Raw genomic sequence first — 19,375 nt, 5'->3', positions numbered from 1 at the left:
ATTCTACTGGATCATCAGTCATCAGGAATTCACAAAGTGCAAAGAACAGCAGAGTTAAGCATAAATGTTCAAAAGTGTGGACAAAAATGCAGACATAATACCAAAGAGTTATCTTAACCTTTGTAACTGGTAATCTCCACAGTTTCAATGCAGGAATGTTAAAACAGCATACAGTGTTTTAAATTTGAACACATCTGTGCTTCCATTTAAGAACACATGTTGTTCTGCTTTACTCAAAGACGTGCTCTGATTGATCAGTCTGTCAGAGATAGGCTGAGTTCTCGTGACCCCCACAAACTGTGTTAAAGCAAAATGTTTGGGTGCGTTTACCTGTAAACCTCAACCCTGTTAGTTCACTTGCATTGCAGAAATATGTTTTGTGACCACATTGTATCTGGGAACAGTCAGGCCAAATTCCATTTACACTTTTTGCTAAAATGCCTCCTCAGTGTGAGAGACACTGCTAGATACATTACATGATTTAGTTTTGTTTATCTTTCTTCCAGTTATTGTATAAGTATGATTGTCTGTGTGTGTTCAAGCTTTCTTACAACAAGTCCTGTTTGCTTTAAATATAAAGGTATCCTGTTATCCTTATCTTTCAAGCTCTGCTCACTGTGTTTACTTATTTTCATCTATATGACCAAGGTAATCAGACATTTGCAAATGGCCACCATCCATGCAGCAATTCTGAGAATCTTCAGAGCTCCCAGGAATCAAGGGCTGTATATCTGTGGCCAGTGTTACTGATATTTATACCACATACAAATCTAAATATCAGTTATGCCTGTATACCAGGCACATTTATATGTATACCTGCTTTGTGACTTTATCTCCATTTTTGAAATATGACGAATTCCAGATATTAATTTTATGTATTCTCATTATTCTATAGCCTTTTCCTTCACTTTAGAGTCTTCTACAGTCCTGTTAATCTTTCCAGACAAATGTGTGAATTTGTACAGGACTAACATATTTAAATAATTTTGTACACTTGCAACAGTATTGGTTTTATGTCATTGAAATCATTGATTCCAAACTTTTGAACAGTGGTGTAGTTGGATATGGTGTTTAATAATGTAAAAGATGTATGTGGTGTCTTATTGCTATTAGCAGGTAAAGAAGGCAGTGTAGACTATTCTGCTTATTTATAGGTATTAATGCAATGTTCTCACTGCACTACTATGATTTCTGTGGGAAGACTGTTCTACAGATGAGTAGGTAGTAATGCAGTATCTTATGGAAAAAGACAGTAAGCAAGAATGGTCTATACTGCAGTATCCAAAAACACAAGGCACTGTAGACTTCTCATCTCATCTGTAGGTAGTATTACAGAATTCTCAGAGCACTACTTTGATTTCTGTGGGTGTTGAGTGAGAGGCATACAATCTTTGTCAAGTAAATGGCCAAATTCCAAAGCTTCTTATTGTTGTGTCTGCAGGCTGCAGAATCTGGTATTGTCAAGATTAAGACAATCGCTGCAAGAAACACCGACATCCTTGCAGGTAAGAATATTCTTGAATAGCGACTACAGTGTTAAAAGCTTCAAGTAGTGTGCCTACGCCTACTGCTTAATTAATCTCCTGTAAACATCCAGTATTATTATGTACGGTTGTCTTTGTTTCACCTCAAGTTGATGTGGAATGTTACTAAGTGTCTGTGCTCTGTCGTTTCTCAGCTCTAAAGGAGAATAGCTCAGAGGTAGTGCAGCCATTCCTTATGGGCTGTGGCACCAAGGAGCCCAAAATCACTCAGCTGTGTCTGGCTGCCATTCAGAGACTGATGTCCCACGAGGTGGTGTCAGAGGTACTGTCTCACACATGCTAAAGCCCTCCAGAATTCACATACTCCTCTAAATTCATGGGTGTATTTTAGGTATATCCATAAGTCCTTGAGTACTCTAACCATTTGAGGTGACTGTCTTTGAATATTGAATTCACTGTTTGGTATTCTTTGAGTTTTGTTATGGGAAGACGTGGAAAAATGCAGGCCAACAATTCAGTGAAATGGCAATTTTTATGTTTTAACAGAACTGTAAAATGTGGAAGTTTTTAATGGTATTTGTTAGTAAATGTTATTTTTATACTTTGCTACTACAGAATGCAAGTGCGAGCATGATGCCAAGGATGTAGTGTTAAGGACATGACTGAGTAGGCAGAGATAATTAGGCAAGGCTCTAGTTTTAGCTCATTAGCTCATTTGAGGCAGTTTCTGCCATGTTACTTATTCATCATAACCTATTTTTTAATTATAAAGGACATTTTGAAATGCATTCCTGAACTCATGGATACTCAAAGATCAAAATGAGTTAGAATTCACATCTACAGTGTAGTTACTGTACATGTAAACTGGGGGAAAAAAAAAAAAAAAAAAATATATATATATATATATATATATATATATATATATATATATATATATGTGTGTGTGGTATGTATATGTAATATGTAATATATAAACTCTTTTAAGATGGTCCTCTTCAGATTAGTCTATTGCTTTACATACAAATGCTGTACTTAAATGCTAGGTGACTACTTAAGATAGTTAATCTATAATAAAACCAAGAATGGACTTAGTCATGTTTTCATTGTCAGAGAGATTTCAGCAGATTGAAGCTTAAAATACCACTAATACCATAATGCTGTGCAATTGTAAGCCTCCTAGAAAGACTCCTAGGTAACACCCTTGCCCGAACTAGTGACACATACAGTGGCTTTGGGTGGAGAACTGGAAACCAATAGCTTTTGATGCCGTGTTTAATTCTAAGTTATATCACTAGGAGTCAGTTTGACATTTTTGGTTCAAAGACCAAAATAAGTGAGCAGCAGGCAGTCTGCTAGTGGAACAGTTAATTAGTTAAGTGTACATATGATTTTTTCTGATTTATTGTCAATGAGGGGAAAAGACACATAAGCATTTTAATTGCATCCCACAGCTTTTAGTTCATAAAAGCTTTACTTTAAAGGTGTGTTTTTTTTTTGCCTAAATTATCTTTGAAAACTGTGCCACGTTTGTGCTGTTATTTCAAGCTTGGTGAATCCGTGACAACATCTGTGATTCCTGAGTCTGTTTCATGTTGCTTGGGATGCTGGAGTGATTCACCCTAGACCCTGCAAACTGCATTCCTATACCCTTTTGCCAGAAGGAGGAACAGACCTGACTTGAATTTAAGTTTATTTTTTAGAAGGGCATTTATATTTCAGAGGTCCATCATTCTGACTTCTGACAGTTCTGTGTTTTCTTGGTTTGATTACTAACATGCTGTTTCAGTACGGATTTTCTCTGCTGGTGTGGAGAAGTGAAATTATCACTGATTAAGATTCTGAGCTTGCATATTTATAAAAAAAGGTTAAAAAGATGGTATCAGTTAGGTTACTTACTCTTTGCTACTTTATATATTTCTCTGGCCAAGTAATCAGATATTCAATGGTTGTCACATCTAGGCTTGTGCCAGTGGTTAACCCAGCTACCATGGTAACAACCCCAGTGATGGTGAAAACTCATTTGCCATGCATATAAAAAATGTCATTCGGTTATTGATTTATTTCTTGCAAATCAAAGCATGAGACTGGTATTCCCACACATGGACATAATGTAACTTTTATGTTTTTTTTTTTGTATGACAAATATTAAGCTTCAACTCACATGCTGTCACTTTCTTTGCTCTTAAGCCCACTTCAGTATTAGGAAACATCTTAAAATTCCTGGAAGAAAAGGTTGGAATGTTTTGATTAATAGCAGAAAAAAAACAGTAGCCTATTAGTAGCAGGATCTCAAAGTACATCAGGTTGTGTTTATAAAAGTTGGGATGCTGTGTAAAATGTACATAAATGTAAATTATAAACACAATTATTCACAACAGAACAGAGAACAGATGTTGAAAGTGAGACATTTTACCATTTCATTAAAAACATTAACTCATTTAGAACTTAATGGTAGCAGTGCAACTCAGAAAAGTTGGGACAGGGGCAACAAAAAGCTGGAGGAGCAATTTGGAACTAACTCACAGGACACATGGGTATAAAAAGAGGATTTTAGAGAGGCAGAGTCTCTCAGAAGTAAAGATGAGCAGAGGTTCACCAGTCTGCAAAAAACTGTATCTAAAAATTGAGGAACAATTTGAGAAAAATATTCAGCAATGTACAGCATATAATATAAAAAAATTCAGAGACTCTGGAGAAATCCCTCTACAAGGCCAATGGTCAGTTTTGGATGCTTGTGATCTTCAGGCTCTCAGGTGGCACTGCGTTAAAAACAGGCATGGTTCTGTACAGGAAAATGCACTGCATGGGCTCAGGGACAATCCAGAAATTATTGTCTGTGAACACCGTTCCATCCACAAATGCAGGTTAAAGCTGTATCATACAAAGAAGAAGCCATATGTCAACACAATCCAGAAATGCTGCCGTCTTCTCTGGGCCAAAGTTCATTTAAAATGGATTGAGGTAATTGGAAACCTGTTCTGTGGTCAGATGAATCAGAATTTGAAATTCTTTTTGGAAACCATGGGCACCGTGTCCTACAGACTTAAGAGGAGCAGGACCATCCAGCTTGTTATCAGTGCACAGTTCAAAAGCCTGCATCTCTCATGGTATGGGGTTGCGTAGTGCGTATGGCATGGGCAGCTTAATCATCTGGAAAGGCTCCCATCCAGACATCATCTCTTTCAGGGAAGACCTTGCATATTTCAGCAAGACGATGCTAAACCACATACTGCATCCATCACAACAGTATGGTTTCACAGTAGAAAAGACCTCTCACCAATAGAAAACATTTGGTGCATCTATTGTGAATAAAATATGGATCTATGAAATTTGCAAATCATTGCATACTGTTTTTATTTACATTTATTTACACTTTATAGAGCTTGCCAACCTTTTGGATTGTACTTAAAAAGATACTGCTACTGTTATTACTACTAAATGATGATAATTCTTTTTCAGTCAGTAATTTTGTGGTTGCAGGAGGAGAGGAACGGTTAATCATAGTCAAATAAAAGCTAAAGCATGGAAAACATCATTTGTTGAGATTATTTTCTACATTGTTATCCGAATAGAGAATTCTGTTACGGGTGCAGGCCTAATCGCATCTTTTGTCTAAGCACTTATTTTCTGCAGCACAACAATATAGATACAATATATAAACCAATACCAGAAATGTACATAATGTTTCACAGTGCTTGGAATACAGTCGTAAATGTCCAGAAAATGGCATGTGACACAGGTAACTGCCTTGAATCCAGAGTGAAATGGTGCAAAATGTGTGCATTTTCAGGCAGCAGCGGGAAACATCATTAATATGTTGTGGCAGCTTATGGAGAATGGCCTTGAGGAGCTGAAGCTACTACAGACTGTTCTTGTACTGCTAACCACCAACACCGTAGTGCATGATGAGGTCCTATCAAAGGTACCATACACACACAGACCATCAATTATAGTAAATCAGTGTGGTTCTATATTTAATTAAAATATTGCAATTTAAGATCTTTAACATACTACGGCTGTTTTGTGTCACATATACAGAATTAAGGTCACAGTGTGAAAAACAAAATGTCAGTGTTGTTGTGTATTGTTGACTTAATTTTGTACGTTGTTATTTGGCTCTTCATAGTTTACAACAATGCGCATCACCTTATTCCTAACTTTGTTTTTGAAGACAGTGTGTAAAGATTTCTCTGTATTTTTTGATGGGAAAAGTTATAAAGACAGTAAATCACTGCTTATATTACTTTTGAGTTACAAATGGAAATGCAGAGAAGTGTTTTGATAACTGTGTAGACTATATTTTGTACTTCAGTTTACTCTCTTACAGGTGGAGATGGTGTGAATACCTAATAACTTGCCTTTATTTATTAAGATGTCGGCTGATGCAACTTCATGAAATCATGAGTTACAGACTTTGATTGCATGCGGCTAGAGTGTTAAACCAGACAAATTGAATTCACCACAGTGTGTTCAAAATGGAGTAAAACTGGAGAAATATTGTTTCTCCTTAATACTGCTAGTTAGACTTCACCCGTTGGCAGGGTTGCTTCCTGAATCAGTAGAGTCTAATTAGATTTCTAAATTAGTTTGATTGGTTTCCTCCCTTTCTGAGCACCACATCAAGGTCATTCATTTTCATAAAAAGGAGTTTACTAGCAGTGCACTCATAGCCTGGAGGCATATTCTGTTTGGTGATAAATCTTCAGTGAATCGTTTAGCATATTCCAGCTTTCTGATTAGAATTTTCATGCAGTCTGATGCATGAAATAGAAATAATTTCTGACTCGCACAGCTAATCACAACTGAGTTGCAAGCAGTTTTTCAGGTAATACTCCAGGCAGTCAAAGTAATCATCCAATTAAAATTGCGTTCTGCCTGGATCGTGACATGACTTAGAGCTTTCGCATTCAGTGTCTCCTGTTCTTTTGCAGGCTATTGTGTTGTGCTTTCGTCTCCACTTCACTAAAGACAACATCACCAACAACACAGCAGCAGCTACAGTCAGACAGGTTGTCACTGTGGTATTTGAGAGAATGGTTGCTGAGGACGAGAAATTCAAAGGTATGGGATAAATGTACAGGTTTTGTGGTTGGTTAGGCCTTTTAAGCAGTTTAATGCAGTTACTTTGCTTGGTTGTGTTGGGTGAATTGGCTATAACATTAAATCCATTTGGATAGATAAACTTCTGAAGTTGCCGCTTGTCATAAGTATGCTTTGATTGTTCTTGTCTTACTTGTACACTCATGTACAAAAGTGTCCAGACACCTCTTTTAGTTAATGAATTTGGGTACTTTAATATGCACCTGTTATTGACATGTGTTCGACTGCACATAGACGGTTCATATAATCTCCATAAAAAAGCTTGATCAATAGAAAATTATGGTCCGGAGAAGGTGTGCATTAGCTGGAGGTCACCATATGTAATGCCCTACATCAGCATGAGTGGTATAAAGCCCACCAGCACTGGGCAGAGGAGCAGTGGAACTGTGTTCTCTGGAGTAATGGAGCTCCATCTAGTAGCTTTGAGAAGTTGGTGTGCCGTTGTATGTGACCCAGAACTTATCATCCAACATCAGTACCTGACCTAACTAATACTCTTATAGGTGAAAGCAATCAAATCCTCACAGCATTGTTCCAACATCTAGTGTAAAGTCTTCTCAGATGAGAAGAGACTGTTACTCCAGCAAAAGGACAGACTTACCATTAATGGCCATTTTAGGAGAAACATTGGATGAGTAGGTGTCTACAAACATTTGGATGTATATTGTAAGTCCCATTGGATAAAAGCATCTTCCAATTGAATAAATGCAGTGTAAATTGATCACTCACCCTAACCTCATTTAAGGAATGTTTAATGCTGTAGGCATTCTGACATCACTATGAAATCAGTTATATCGCCTACCAAGTGAAGCCTGGCAGCAACATTAGTGAGCAAACACATTGTTCTATAAGATGAGAAAGTGTGAATGTGTCCCATTCTCATTTGAATCAGTTGAGATGTGACGTTTATCTCCCACATCACCTGCTTTGTTATCTAGCTCTATTGCCAATTGCCTTATGCATGTCTCCTATTTTTCTCATCAGGCATGGCGGAACAGCCTCCTGCTGTCCAAGGCAATAGTAACCGCAGGTCTGTGAGCACCCTCAGACCAAGTGCTAAAGATGCCTACATGCTTTTCCAGGTACAGTTGTAATCACAGCAGCTGCCAGAAGTTCCTGTGTGCATTTAGCAGGGTACCTCTCTCTTTATGAATTTTTATAAATAATTGGCAGGTTTATTTAGACAGAGGTTACATACTTCTAATTCTAGGTAGATCTGTCTGTTGAATAGTGTAATGTTATTCCCTACTGTTGCTTCAAACTAGGGATTTTGCTAGAACAGCTGTGCTAGCAGATCTTTCTTTAGTGTTTGAAGTTTACATGGCTTTGGATTGTTCTGTTGAATTGGGTTACCTATTAGTCATCGGATTAATTTTCATCCTTGCCATTTTAGGACCTGTGTCAGCTGGTAAACGCTGATGCGCCCTACTGGTTGGTGGGTATGACTGAAATGACCCGGACATTTGGACTGGAACTGTTGGAATCGGTTTTAAATGACTTCCCAGGGGTCTTTCTGCAGGTGAGTGCACAGTTACTACTTAAACTATGCTATTTATGTTAAACCTTTACATTTTGGCACAATTTTGATGCATTCGAGATGTCATTACCCCTCTGTTTATCATGGATTCTCCACAATAAGAATTATTTTCCATGGTCTCTGACTGCTCTTTAATCTTTATGACCCTCAGCACCAGGAGTTCAGTTTTCTGCTGAAGGAGCGTGTATGTCCTCTGGTGATCAAGCTCTTCTCTCCCAACATCAAGTTTCGGCAGGGCAGCAGCAGCAGTGCTGCATCTCCCGCACCTGTTGAGAAGCCCTATTTCCCCATCTGTATGCGCCTGCTCCGCGTTGTCTCAGTGCTCATCAAGCACTTCTACAGCTTGCTGGTGAGGCAGCGATCCAAACTGATTTGTTAAACCTCCCTGAGGCTTTGCTAACCACAAAGCCGAGTGAGACAACAACAGGGTAGTTCACAGTGCAGGATTTCTCAGTTACCTGCACAGCTTAAGCAAGACATCAAGCCGGACCAATAGAAGAAGTGCTAATGGCTATTGGACAGCTTTCACATTTGGCTTAAGATGTCCAGCTATTTGAGAAATCACACATTTACATTTGGTAGATGCTTTTATCCAGAGCTTTTGGTAGCTGCTTTTAAATGTGCCAATTCTAGTGCATTGTGTGTGTGTCAAAATATCATATGTATCATGAAAACATCTAAGTATCATGATATGATGTTTTGCCGTATTACCCGCTGCTTATGTTAAGCTCCTTTTGTATTCAAAGCTCAGGATGTTGTCCGGATAATTTTACTAGTAACGTTTAAGCTTTGAATTATTCACACACGCAGCCCTTAAACAGTGCTTTAACCAGGATGATCACGTTCATACATGTCATGAAAATCACGGTACATAGGAGGTGAAGTTCTCAGCACGAATAGCCAACAGCTACTTCATTTCCAAATCAGGTTCAGAAGAATACTCTTGTGACCTTTTCTCATTAAAACTAAAAACTTGCCTTTTCTGCTTTGTTGGTTGTGCTACATCATTTTTAGATGGATACAGCATTGCATGTGCAGGGTATATTTTTGCAACACCTCTCTGAAATCATCTGTAAAATACACTTGATATCAATCACAAAACTGAACTGAAAAATTTAACTTAAAAAAGCATCCCAGAAATGTTCAGCTTGGTCAGCTGTAATCTAGATAGTCTTTCTGTTTGTTGGTAATGTATCAGCTTTTATTCATACATGGGCTGTCCTGGAAATTTCCAGTGTTGTGCTAGTTCATGTCTGGGAAAATTGCATGTTAACTTCACCAGGATTTTGTCTCTAGCTTGTGTTCAAACTCAGCTCTTCCTTTTTATTGGCATTAAATTCCCAGCGTGTGCATGTATGAAAAGTTACTTACAGATTCAAATATACTGTTGGGAGTGTCGCCCCAGTCCTCTCATTGAAATAGCATAGTGTGTTTGCTTGAGTAGGGAATTGAGCCCCAGTCTGTTTCATAGAGGGAAGCAGTGTTACCCACAACTTTATGTTTACCACCTTGTGAAATAGTCCTCTGTATTGATGGACTGGAAAAGATTTAATTGTTTTGCCTTACAGTTTACTGCACTGAATGTCATCAGTTTAGTTGAAGCTTTTCTTGCCTTTCTGTCTCACTGATCCTCTCTGTGTTTTTGTGTACGTTGCATAGGTGACAGAGTGTGAAATTTTCCTGTCCCTGCTAGTTAAGTTTCTGGATGGAGAGAAGCCTCAGTGGCTAAGAGCTGTGGCTGTGGAGTCGGTACACCGGCTATGTGTTCAGCCACACCTGCTACGGTGAGAACACACTGGCACTGGACATTAAAGTTCCTTAACCTCAGCTATGACTCTGAGTCTGTGTCAGTATTTGTCAACATATGCTCTGTACACTGTGTTCAGATCTTTTTGCCAGTCATATGACATGAAGCAGCACTCCACCAAAGTGTTCAGAGACATTGTCAATGCCCTTGGCTCCTTCATCCAGTCTCTATTCATTGTACCCAGTGTGGGAAACGCCTCCTCTACCAACACGCCCACAGGTCAGATGTAGATCAGTTCATATTGGAAAAACCAACCACCTCCTTTTGCGATGCGTAATACATGATTTACTTTTCTTGATTTTCTTTTCTTGCTCACTTTCAGGTGGTTCAGCATCTAGTGCTCAGGCATCAGCTCAGGGCGGCACAGGAGCAACAGGGGGCAGTGGGGGATTGACCACTCAGGCTGCCTTTGAGTACCGTGGCACCTGGATCCCTCTAATGACTGTCAGTGTGCAGGGCAGTGCCAAGGCCACCTAGTAAGTACCTCTCTCCCTCCAGCACCCACTGTGCCATTAAATATAACAATATGCATGCACATGTATGCATAAGCAATGTTTAAAAATGAAAAAGTCTGGGCTAAATATTAAAATGGCCTTTTTGTTTTTTATCTAGCAGAATACTTCTGGATTAGTATGTAATTTTGTATACCTTTTACAAATGAACCTGTTCTAAATACTCTTTTCTGACCTCTCCCATGCCTCAGTCTGGAGATGCTAGATAAGGTGGAGCCACCTTCCATCCCTGAGGGCTATGCCATGTCTGTGGCCTTTAGTGCCCTGCTGGACCTGGTCCGGGGCATCACCTCTATGATCGAGAGAGAGCTGGCTAAAGAGGAAGAGGAGGCCGCAGCCAGGGTCGGCTCAGAGCCTGCTGCCTCAGCACAGAGTGAGGACAGCTCACAGGAACCACGTGAGTCTTTTTCCATAATAACCTTGTGAGTAGGAATCTTAGCCCTGTTTTGTTGTTTATTTTTGTTTTTATTAATTTTCTATTTTTATTAAATTTACACAAGCTGTCACCTTGACTGAAATATAGTCAGTTAGCCACAACATGACTGTGGTCTGAAGTTTGCTTCTGTAGTTTTGTACAATTAACAAGGCTAATGTGACGGCAACAGTTCTTAGAAGCTTATAGTCCGTCACCTGGCATTGTACAATTCTTCAGTCATTAAACAGTCCCTTCAAACCATGCCAAATTGTTAATTATCTCAAATCCATACTTTTGTCTTTTTTTTTCTGTATGATTCCATTGTCCATTACGTACATTAGCTTTGTAGCTCCAGTGCGAAACTAAAGAAACGACTTTCAGACACAAACATGCTTTGGGTGGTGGACTACATTTGGAATAAGGGAAAATGTGTATTTTTTTTGTAGACTCGTTTTATAGACTTGTGTAGATTATAATACTGTATAGACTCTGTGTGGTGTTATATCTATTTGATATTACTTGCTGTCAGCATTGTTGTTCCTTTGTTACAGAACCTCATCAGGTATGGGAGGAGATGGTGAGTGCATGCTGGTGTGGTCTGCTGGCAGCCCTGTCTCTCCTACTGGATGCTAGGTAAGGGGCACCTGTAAAAGCACATAGAGGCAAGTCAGAGTGTGTACATATACACTCCAGTCTAAAAAAATCTTTTATTACATTCTTTGTAAGCTTTTATTTTGTGTGTGTTTGAAGTACGGATGAGACTGCCACCGAGAGCATCCTTAAGGCTGAGTTGACGATGGCGTCTCTGTGTGGTCGCCTTGGTTTGGTGACTCCTCGAGATGCGTTCATCACAGCCATCTGCAAAGCCTCACTGCCTCCGCATTACGCTCTCACAGTCCTCAGCAGTAACGCGGCCAACCTCTCCAGCAAAAGTCAGTGCCTGTGTGTGAGGGTCAGTCTGTCTGTGCTGGTCTGTGGGTGTTTGTCTTTGTTAGTGTGGCATGCGTTATAATGTGCTTTATTTGAGAAGTGTGCATCATTATGTGTTTAGTGGTGTTGTGCTCAGAGTGCGTGCATTGCATAAAGCTTTGTCTGTCACTTTTTAAGGCCAGTAAATGACATATAAAATTGTACCAACCTGCACAAGCCTCCTATACCTTTTAGACATAAAAATACTTTGACTTAATTTAACAAAAAAAACTTTGTAGAAAGTTACAGTTCCCTTCGATAGCCTTTTCTGTAACAAAAATCCACAAGGCTGCAATCACAGGGATAATTATAGTTTGTTATCAATATTGTAATTGAAGTATTGAAAGTAATAAGTACATTTTGACTAAAGAAAAGAAACAACTTAGATTTCTCTGTAATGCTTATCCAGGCAGATTTAGTCCCAGTTAGTACATGTTCTTAATGTTTATATATCAGCATCAGCAGATATGTACAGATATGTACGGGCCCACAGCCCGTGTCAGTGCATCCGTAGTGATAAATTTTTTTTAGTCGTTTGACTAAGACTATTTGGCAAAAATGATATGAGTTTCCATCAGATGCTGTTTCTTGCTGTAAGAGAGATGAATAGGAGATTTTAAGGTTTTAGCAAATTTATCTAGAAGGTAAATTATGATTTTTAACATTTTTTTGTTTTTTTTTTGTTTTTGTTATCGGGTAATCAAATCAAGTTTAATCAAGGAGTAATGACGGCTCACAGCGCAGCATATGATGTAAATGCATTGACTTTGGTTGTATGCATGCTAATGTTTCTTTGGTGTAATTGTGTTGCAGCATACTCTATCCAAGGCCAGAATGTGCAAATAATCAGTCCATCCAGTGAGTCTCATCAGCAGGTGGTGGCAGTGGGACAGCCCCTCACATCACAACCCCAGGGCACTGTAGTGGTAAGACACAGTCAGATTTTTCATCTAAATGTTTTAGATAAATCTAAAGTTGGTCATCTAGTTTTACAGATAAGAAACTATTAAAGTCTCACACAAACACACTTTCGGGGCTTGTATTTCACATTTCTTATCTGTGAAACAGGATGTCTTATTTTATAGATTTATCTTCCTTGTTGTGTACCAGTTTCATATCTCTTTCATCTACCTCTCCTCTCTGTCTTTCAGCTCACAGCCAAAAACATCCAGTGTATGCGGACTCTCTTGAACCTGGCTCATTGCCACGGGGCTGTATTGGGAACCTCCTGGCAGCTTGTGCTTGCTACCCTGCAGGTATTAACACAGTTTTCCCTACATCCTTCTGTCTGCTATCCACTTCTCTGTTTGTTTTGTTTTATTTGCCTAGTTAATATCTAGTCCTGGAGCAAATTTCACCACACATGCTGATTCTGTAGATGTAGGCTTCTTGGCCTTAAAGTTTGAAGAATATGGCTGAATATGAAATTCCTGTCCAGTATATCCTAATCTTTAATTACCATAGACGTCCACTAATTTTCTGTATTTCCATTACTTGGCAGTACATGTAACAAAATACATTTTTATTTATGTAATCAGGGTTGTGTTAATCATAATATAGCATTAATATGCCTTGTAAAGCTGTTTAAATGTTTTAGAATAAACTCAACTGTAGTTCAGTTGTAACAGCATGCTGTTTTAAATTGAAGACGTGAGAAATATTGGCTGCAAATTGTATTGGCTGTTATCTTTAGTTCAGGTATAACTGGTGAGACTGGTAGTGGAAATGTTTAAAATGTTATTTATGATATTTTTAGCTATATACTGTATTTCCTTACCTTAGTTTTTATTGGGTCTTCATGGGATCTGTTCATGCAGAGTTGTTGACCACTATACAGTGCGAGATTACATACAGAGTCGGTTTTGAAACAAAAAACAAACAAAAAAAAATACTGAGAAGTGAAAAACCTCATTATATTTCTCAACCTATCAATCACAACTGCCCCAAAATCTGCAGACTAGAGGCAGCCTGCACAGACTTGGCATGTTAGATTGTATGGATAAAATTAGAGTAAAAATCATGTGGTCTAACCAAGTAGCATGTCTGTTGTGCACAAGGGAAGCACAGATCTTCAGTTATTACCCTCAGTTTCATGTCATTTTTGAGAAAACATTAATTTTTATACAGAAACTATGCAGTACTGGTACAGAGTTTTATGTGTGGTTTGGTGCTTCAAGGCTATGAGGCATGCTGGCAATGATTACTATTCAGAGATGCTGTGATAAATGAGTAAGCATGTTTATTCAATACAAATACTATGAAATTCTTCCTGTTCTTTTTTTTGTCCTTCTCATTCTCCCTCTTAGCATCTGGTATGGATTCTGGGTCTAAAACCAGGAGTTGGAGGAGCGTTGAAGCCTGGCAGAGCGGTTGAGGGTCCGAGTACTGTAAGTTTCTTTTGAATCACTGAAACCGCCTCTTTATGTATGGATAAGCCTGTAGCTGCTATTTTTTCCCCAGGTTCTTACAACTGCTGTAATGACTGACCTGCCCGTCATCTCCAGCATCCTCTCCAGACTCTTTGAAAGCTCACAGTAAGCCATTGACTGTGCCTGCCCATCCTTTAAAGTGCAATATATCAGATGTAAGGTCATTCCATTCCTGTATTAAGTGTTGGTCTGTGGTTGCAGGTACTTGGATGATGTCTCCCTCCATCACTTGATCAATGCCTTGTGTTCCCTGTCCATGGAAGCTATGGAGATGGCATATGGAAATAACAAGGTAGATTTCGATCTTTCTCTAAATGTGCCTTAGCAATTCATTGTCATGACTTCAAACACATGGTTGTATATTCATTGTGGTGGTATTGGCCTTTACAATATTGATATAGTAGAAAGCAATGTGCAGATTAATACATTCTGTCATTCCCAAATGTGCCAAATTCTGTGGGTGTTTTCATGAATCATTCATTTGATCCAACTAACATAAATCATTTTGGCCGCCTGAATTATAATTGTGTATCACATTGACATTGTAATATATTGTAATATATGTAATATATTGTATTTGCGTAACAGAGTAAAAGAGGAGACCCTTTATTGTTAGATTTGCCGTTCAAGTTTAAAGTTAATGTTTGCTTGACGTGCTGCCTTGCTGCAGTTTAAAATTGGAGAAGGTTATAAAGCTTGAGAGCATCTTAAGCTGCTGATAAATATTTCACTTTAAGTTGGCAGCAGCCAAAAAGACTGAGAAAATAAGAAGTTAGCAGCCATATCAAAGGCCAGCAAATATGGTTTTGTTAGTAAAGCATGTCAGCTTGTTACGTGAAATGATAACATGTTTTTGTCCAACATTCTGTACAGTTGTTTTTCCCAATATTTTAATTACAGCAAAATTGTGCATTGTAATTTGACCATGGGTGCCCAAAATTCTGCATACAATGGTATATTACCAGAACACTTGTCTTGCAAAACATTTCTAAGCAGAGACTAAGTGTAATCACAGTGAAGTATTTTGTTCTGTATTGTGCAGCCCAGCTTTGCTATGATGTCATGTGTTTTTAGTCAGGATAAAGGTAGTTTTTTCAGAGGTGTATCTGGCATTTCTTAATGATAATTTTCCTTTCTCGGACAGGAACCGTCTCTGTTTGCAGTCGCTAAGCTGTTGGAAACGGGCCTGGTGAATATGGACCGTATAGAGATCTTGTGGAGACCCCTAACTGCACATCTACTGGAGGTAGGGCCACTAACCACAAACATAGCGTTAGAGTTCTTCAGCAATTCGTCTCTGAATGTGAAGGAAAGGATCAGTTTTTATGGAAGACTGAGGAGTATAGAGATGGTGGTATGTAGGCCTGTCATCATTAACTTGCTCTTTCTGCCTGTAGCCATGTGTGTCTGTCACTAACCCAGAACCCCTTCTGTAGTCACTTGTGTATGCTCTGACATGGAAAGCTTGTCTTCATGTTATGTTTTTCATTTCTCTCACTGTCTCTCTGTCTGTCTTCTTCTCTCTATCTCTGTCTGCTCTCTTTCTTATTGCACCATGTCTGTCTTGTAGAAGGTAAGTTTCTAAACTCCGTTCTTTCTCTCAAGCTTCTCTCACTCTTATCATTTGTACGTGATTTATCTTTTAATTAAAAAAATCCTCAAGGTTTTCTCAAGCTTTTCACTTTAAGCCTGCTTGATTACCACAGGATTTTTTTGTCAGTTTGATTTCATCCAAAATTTTATTTATTTATTTATTTATTTGTTTGCTTTTTTCCTTTCCCCAAGAATATCAGAGCTAATCAAATTGTGATTGAAGTAAATCAGCCAATCACATTTCAATTTACAATATCCACAATATGTTTAGCTATTTAACTATAGCCTCTTTATAAGTATTAATCAAGTGATTTAACCAATCCATACAAACTTCCCCAGTCAACTTGCTTTCTTTCTTAAAACGTTTGTGTAAACTCTGTGTTCTTTGATTATCATCTTTTGGCATCTGTTGATTCGTTTTTTTTAATGGCCCAGATCAGTGTATTAATTTATTGATTTAATGAGAGCTTTTGTCTTGCTTATAGGTTTTAGAGGTGTAACAGTACAGAGATGGTAATTATACTACATGAGATATATTCACAAAGCTGTGAAACATACCAGTGCAATTGTTACAACAGTAATAAATATAAGATGTTGATTTTTTTAAAATATCTATAAAAATGCAAGCTGAACATCTTGTGAGGTTTTTGTTTGTAGTCTTTTGAAACCAGTAACCTGTTCTGCATGCTGAGACTGTTGGCTGAATTAAAAAATGTTTGTGAAGGGGCTCCCAAGTGGTGCAACCGTCCAAGCGTTGGTCCTACCATCAGGAGATCGCGAGTTCGATCCCTGGTGATGCTACAGGCATAAGGCCTCCGTGGCGAGGAGTTCAAGAGAGGCCAGGAGTTCAACAATTGGCATCACTTTCTAGGAGGGCAGGATGGCCCCTGCTTTCCTCCTTCACCCAGCACAGTAATAGTCAGCACAGGAATCTGTTAGCTGACCTAACAAATCTGGCGTTTGGTGCTTTCCTCCGAGCGCATTCAACTGTGCAGTGATGGGTGTAGTTCCAAAAGATGTGGCAGCACTTCACAGGTCTCAAAACAAGCCTATGCTCTTTTAATTAGTAACCAAAACAATCAAGCACATTCATTGTATTTTGAAGAATTTAATGATCGCCGATTCAACAGGGGCATTTGAATCAACAAAAGCTACTGTGATGTTACACCAATGTGACAATCCACGTAATTTCCACTTGTCAGAACTGTTTGTCAGCTGCATTCTGTTGTCATGCCTTATGTTAAGCCATAATGTATTGGATTTTGTTTTGCCTTTGCTATGGTGTGTGTGTGTGTGTGTGTGTGTGTGTGTGTGTGTGTGTGTGTGTACAGTGCCTTGCAAAAGTATTCGGCCCCCTTGAACTTTTCAACCTTTTGCAACATTTCAGGCTTCAAGCAAAGATATGAAATTGTAATTTTTTGTGAAGAATCAACAACAAGTGGGACGCAATCGTGAAGTGGAACGAAATTTATTGGATATTTTAAACTTTTTTAGAAATAAAAACTGAAAAGTGGGGTGTGCAATATTATTCGGCCCCCTTGCATTAATACTGTGTAGTGCCACCTTTTGCTGCGATTACAGCTGCGAGTCGCTTGGGGTATTTATCAGTTTTGCACATCGAGAGACTGAAATTTTTCCCATTCTTCCTTGCAAAACAGCTCGAGCTCAGTGAAGTTGGATGGAGAGCGTTTGTGAACAGCAGTTTTCAGCTCTTTCCACAGATTCTCGATTGGATTCAGGTCTGGACTTTGACTTGGCCACTCTAACACCTGGATACGTTTATTTGTGAACCATTCCATTGTAGATTTTGCTTTATGTTTTGGATCATTGTCTTGTTGGAAGATAAATCTCCGTCCCAGACTCAGGTCTTTTGCAGACTCCAACAGGTTTTCTTCCAGAATGGTCCTGTATTTGGCTCCATACATCTTCCCATCAATTTTAACCATCTTCCCTGTCCCTGCTGAAGAAAGGCAGGCCCAAACCATGATGCTGCCACCACCATGTTTGACAGTGGGGATGGTGTGTTCAGGGTGATGAGCTGTATTGCTTTTACGCCAAACATAACGTTTTGCACTGTGGCCACAAAGTTCGATTTTGGTTTCATCTGACCAGAGCACCTTCTTCCACATGTTTGGTGTGTCTCCCAGATGGCTTGTGGCAAACTTTAAACGAGACTTTTTATGGATATCTTTGAGAAATGGCTTTCTTCTTGCCACTCTTCCATAAAGGCCAGATTTGTGCAGTGTATGACTGATTGTTGTCCTATGGACAAAGTCTCCCACCTCAGCTGTAGATCTCTGCAGTTCATCCACAGTGATCATGGGCCTCTTGGCTGCATCTCTGATCAGTCTTCTCCTTGTTTGAGCTGAAAGTTTAGAGGGACGGCCGGGTCTTGGTTGATTTGCAGTGGTCTGATACTTCTTCCATTTTAATATGATTGCTTGCACAGTGCTCCTTGAGATGTTTAAAGCTTGGGAAATCTTTTGGTATCCAAATCCGGCTTTAAACTTCTCCACAACAGTATCTCGGACCTGCCTGGTGTGTTCCTTGGTCTTCATGATGCTCTCTGCGCTTTAAACAGGACTCTGAGACTATCACAGAGCAGGTGCATTTATACAGAGACTTGATTACACACAGGTGGATTCTATTTATCATCATCAGTCATTTAGGTCAACATTGGATCATTCAGAGATCCTCACTGAACTTCTGGAGTGTGTTTGCTGCACTGAAAGTAATGGGGGCGAATAATATTGCACGCCCCATTTTTCAGTTTTTTATTTCTAAAAAAAGTTTGAAATATCCAATAAATTTCGTTCAACTTCATGATTGTGTCCCACTTGTTGTTGATTCTTCACAAAAAATTACAAACAAATTGAAGCCTGAAATGTGGCAAAAGGTTGAAAAGTTCAAGGGGGCCGAATACTTTTGCAAGGCACTGTGTGTGTGTGTGTGTGTATGTATGTATGTATGTATGTATGTATATATATATATATATATATATATATATATATATATATATATATATATATATATATATATATATATAATGTGTGTGTGTGTGTGTGTGTGTGTGTATGTATGTATGTATGTATCATACACAACTTGCTGAAAGTATGCCACGAAGAATTAAGGCAGTCCTGAAGTAGACTCATCATCTTCTTACAGGTGGTATTTTGTTGTCAGTAATAATATGTCAGAAAAATATAGAGATAGAGTGGAGTAACTGGGCTGGAGTGGATGGCGCTATAGCCATGGAATCTTCCCTTCTTAGTCACATCCTTAACAACTCTTCCATGACAACAAATTCACGTAGAGGCACTTGTGTTTGGGAAAAGCAAGTATAAAATGTATGCATACGTCCTCACAAATATGAGCAAACTCAACACATTGTCTTGTCAAACTGTGAAGGAAACATCCCAGGACAGAATCAGTTCGTTGAGCATCTTTGTTTCTCCACTTCTAATGCTGCTCCCCCAGCATACTGCTACAGAGAAGACAGTACTTCCAACCACCACAGAGTCATCTGAAA

At 38.8% G+C, this 19,375-nt stretch overlaps 1 protein-coding gene across 5 annotated transcripts in view; it reads left to right on the top strand.

The window, feature by feature from the left end:
* mon2 (MON2 homolog, regulator of endosome-to-Golgi trafficking) overlaps positions 1-19,375 on the top strand; it is a 37,113-nt gene that overhangs the window by 5,129 nt on the left and 12,609 nt on the right. For 3 of the 5 annotated variants that reach the window (XM_017701169.2, XM_017701171.2, XM_017701172.2), the window contains exons 2-21: positions 1,442-1,505; positions 1,679-1,806; positions 5,275-5,406; positions 6,416-6,545; positions 7,569-7,666; positions 7,978-8,103; positions 8,273-8,470; positions 9,781-9,905; positions 10,008-10,147; positions 10,251-10,404; positions 10,632-10,837; positions 11,407-11,488; positions 11,606-11,787; positions 12,638-12,750; positions 12,976-13,080; positions 14,131-14,211; positions 14,285-14,358; positions 14,455-14,545; positions 15,398-15,499; positions 15,824-15,826. In XM_017701169.2, coding sequence (XP_017556658.1) covers positions 1,442-1,505; positions 1,679-1,806; positions 5,275-5,406; positions 6,416-6,545; positions 7,569-7,666; positions 7,978-8,103; positions 8,273-8,470; positions 9,781-9,905; positions 10,008-10,147; positions 10,251-10,404; positions 10,632-10,837; positions 11,407-11,488; positions 11,606-11,787; positions 12,638-12,750; positions 12,976-13,080; positions 14,131-14,211; positions 14,285-14,358; positions 14,455-14,545; positions 15,398-15,499; positions 15,824-15,826 — 2,334 coding nt within the window. The remainder of the gene's footprint in view (positions 1-1,441; positions 1,506-1,678; positions 1,807-5,274; positions 5,407-6,415; positions 6,546-7,568; positions 7,667-7,977; positions 8,104-8,272; positions 8,471-9,780; positions 9,906-10,007; positions 10,148-10,250; positions 10,405-10,631; positions 10,838-11,406; positions 11,489-11,605; positions 11,788-12,637; positions 12,751-12,975; positions 13,081-14,130; positions 14,212-14,284; positions 14,359-14,454; positions 14,546-15,397; positions 15,500-15,823; positions 15,827-19,375) is intronic. The other 2 variants (XM_017701170.2, XM_017701173.2) reach the window with 1 other exon arrangement.

This window comes from Pygocentrus nattereri, chromosome 11, assembly GCF_015220715.1.
Source record: "Pygocentrus nattereri isolate fPygNat1 chromosome 11, fPygNat1.pri, whole genome shotgun sequence".
NCBI lineage: Eukaryota > Metazoa > Chordata > Actinopteri > Characiformes > Serrasalmidae > Pygocentrus > Pygocentrus nattereri.
Note: the sequence above shows the minus strand (reverse complement) of the source record. Positions and strands in the feature narration are given on the sequence as shown.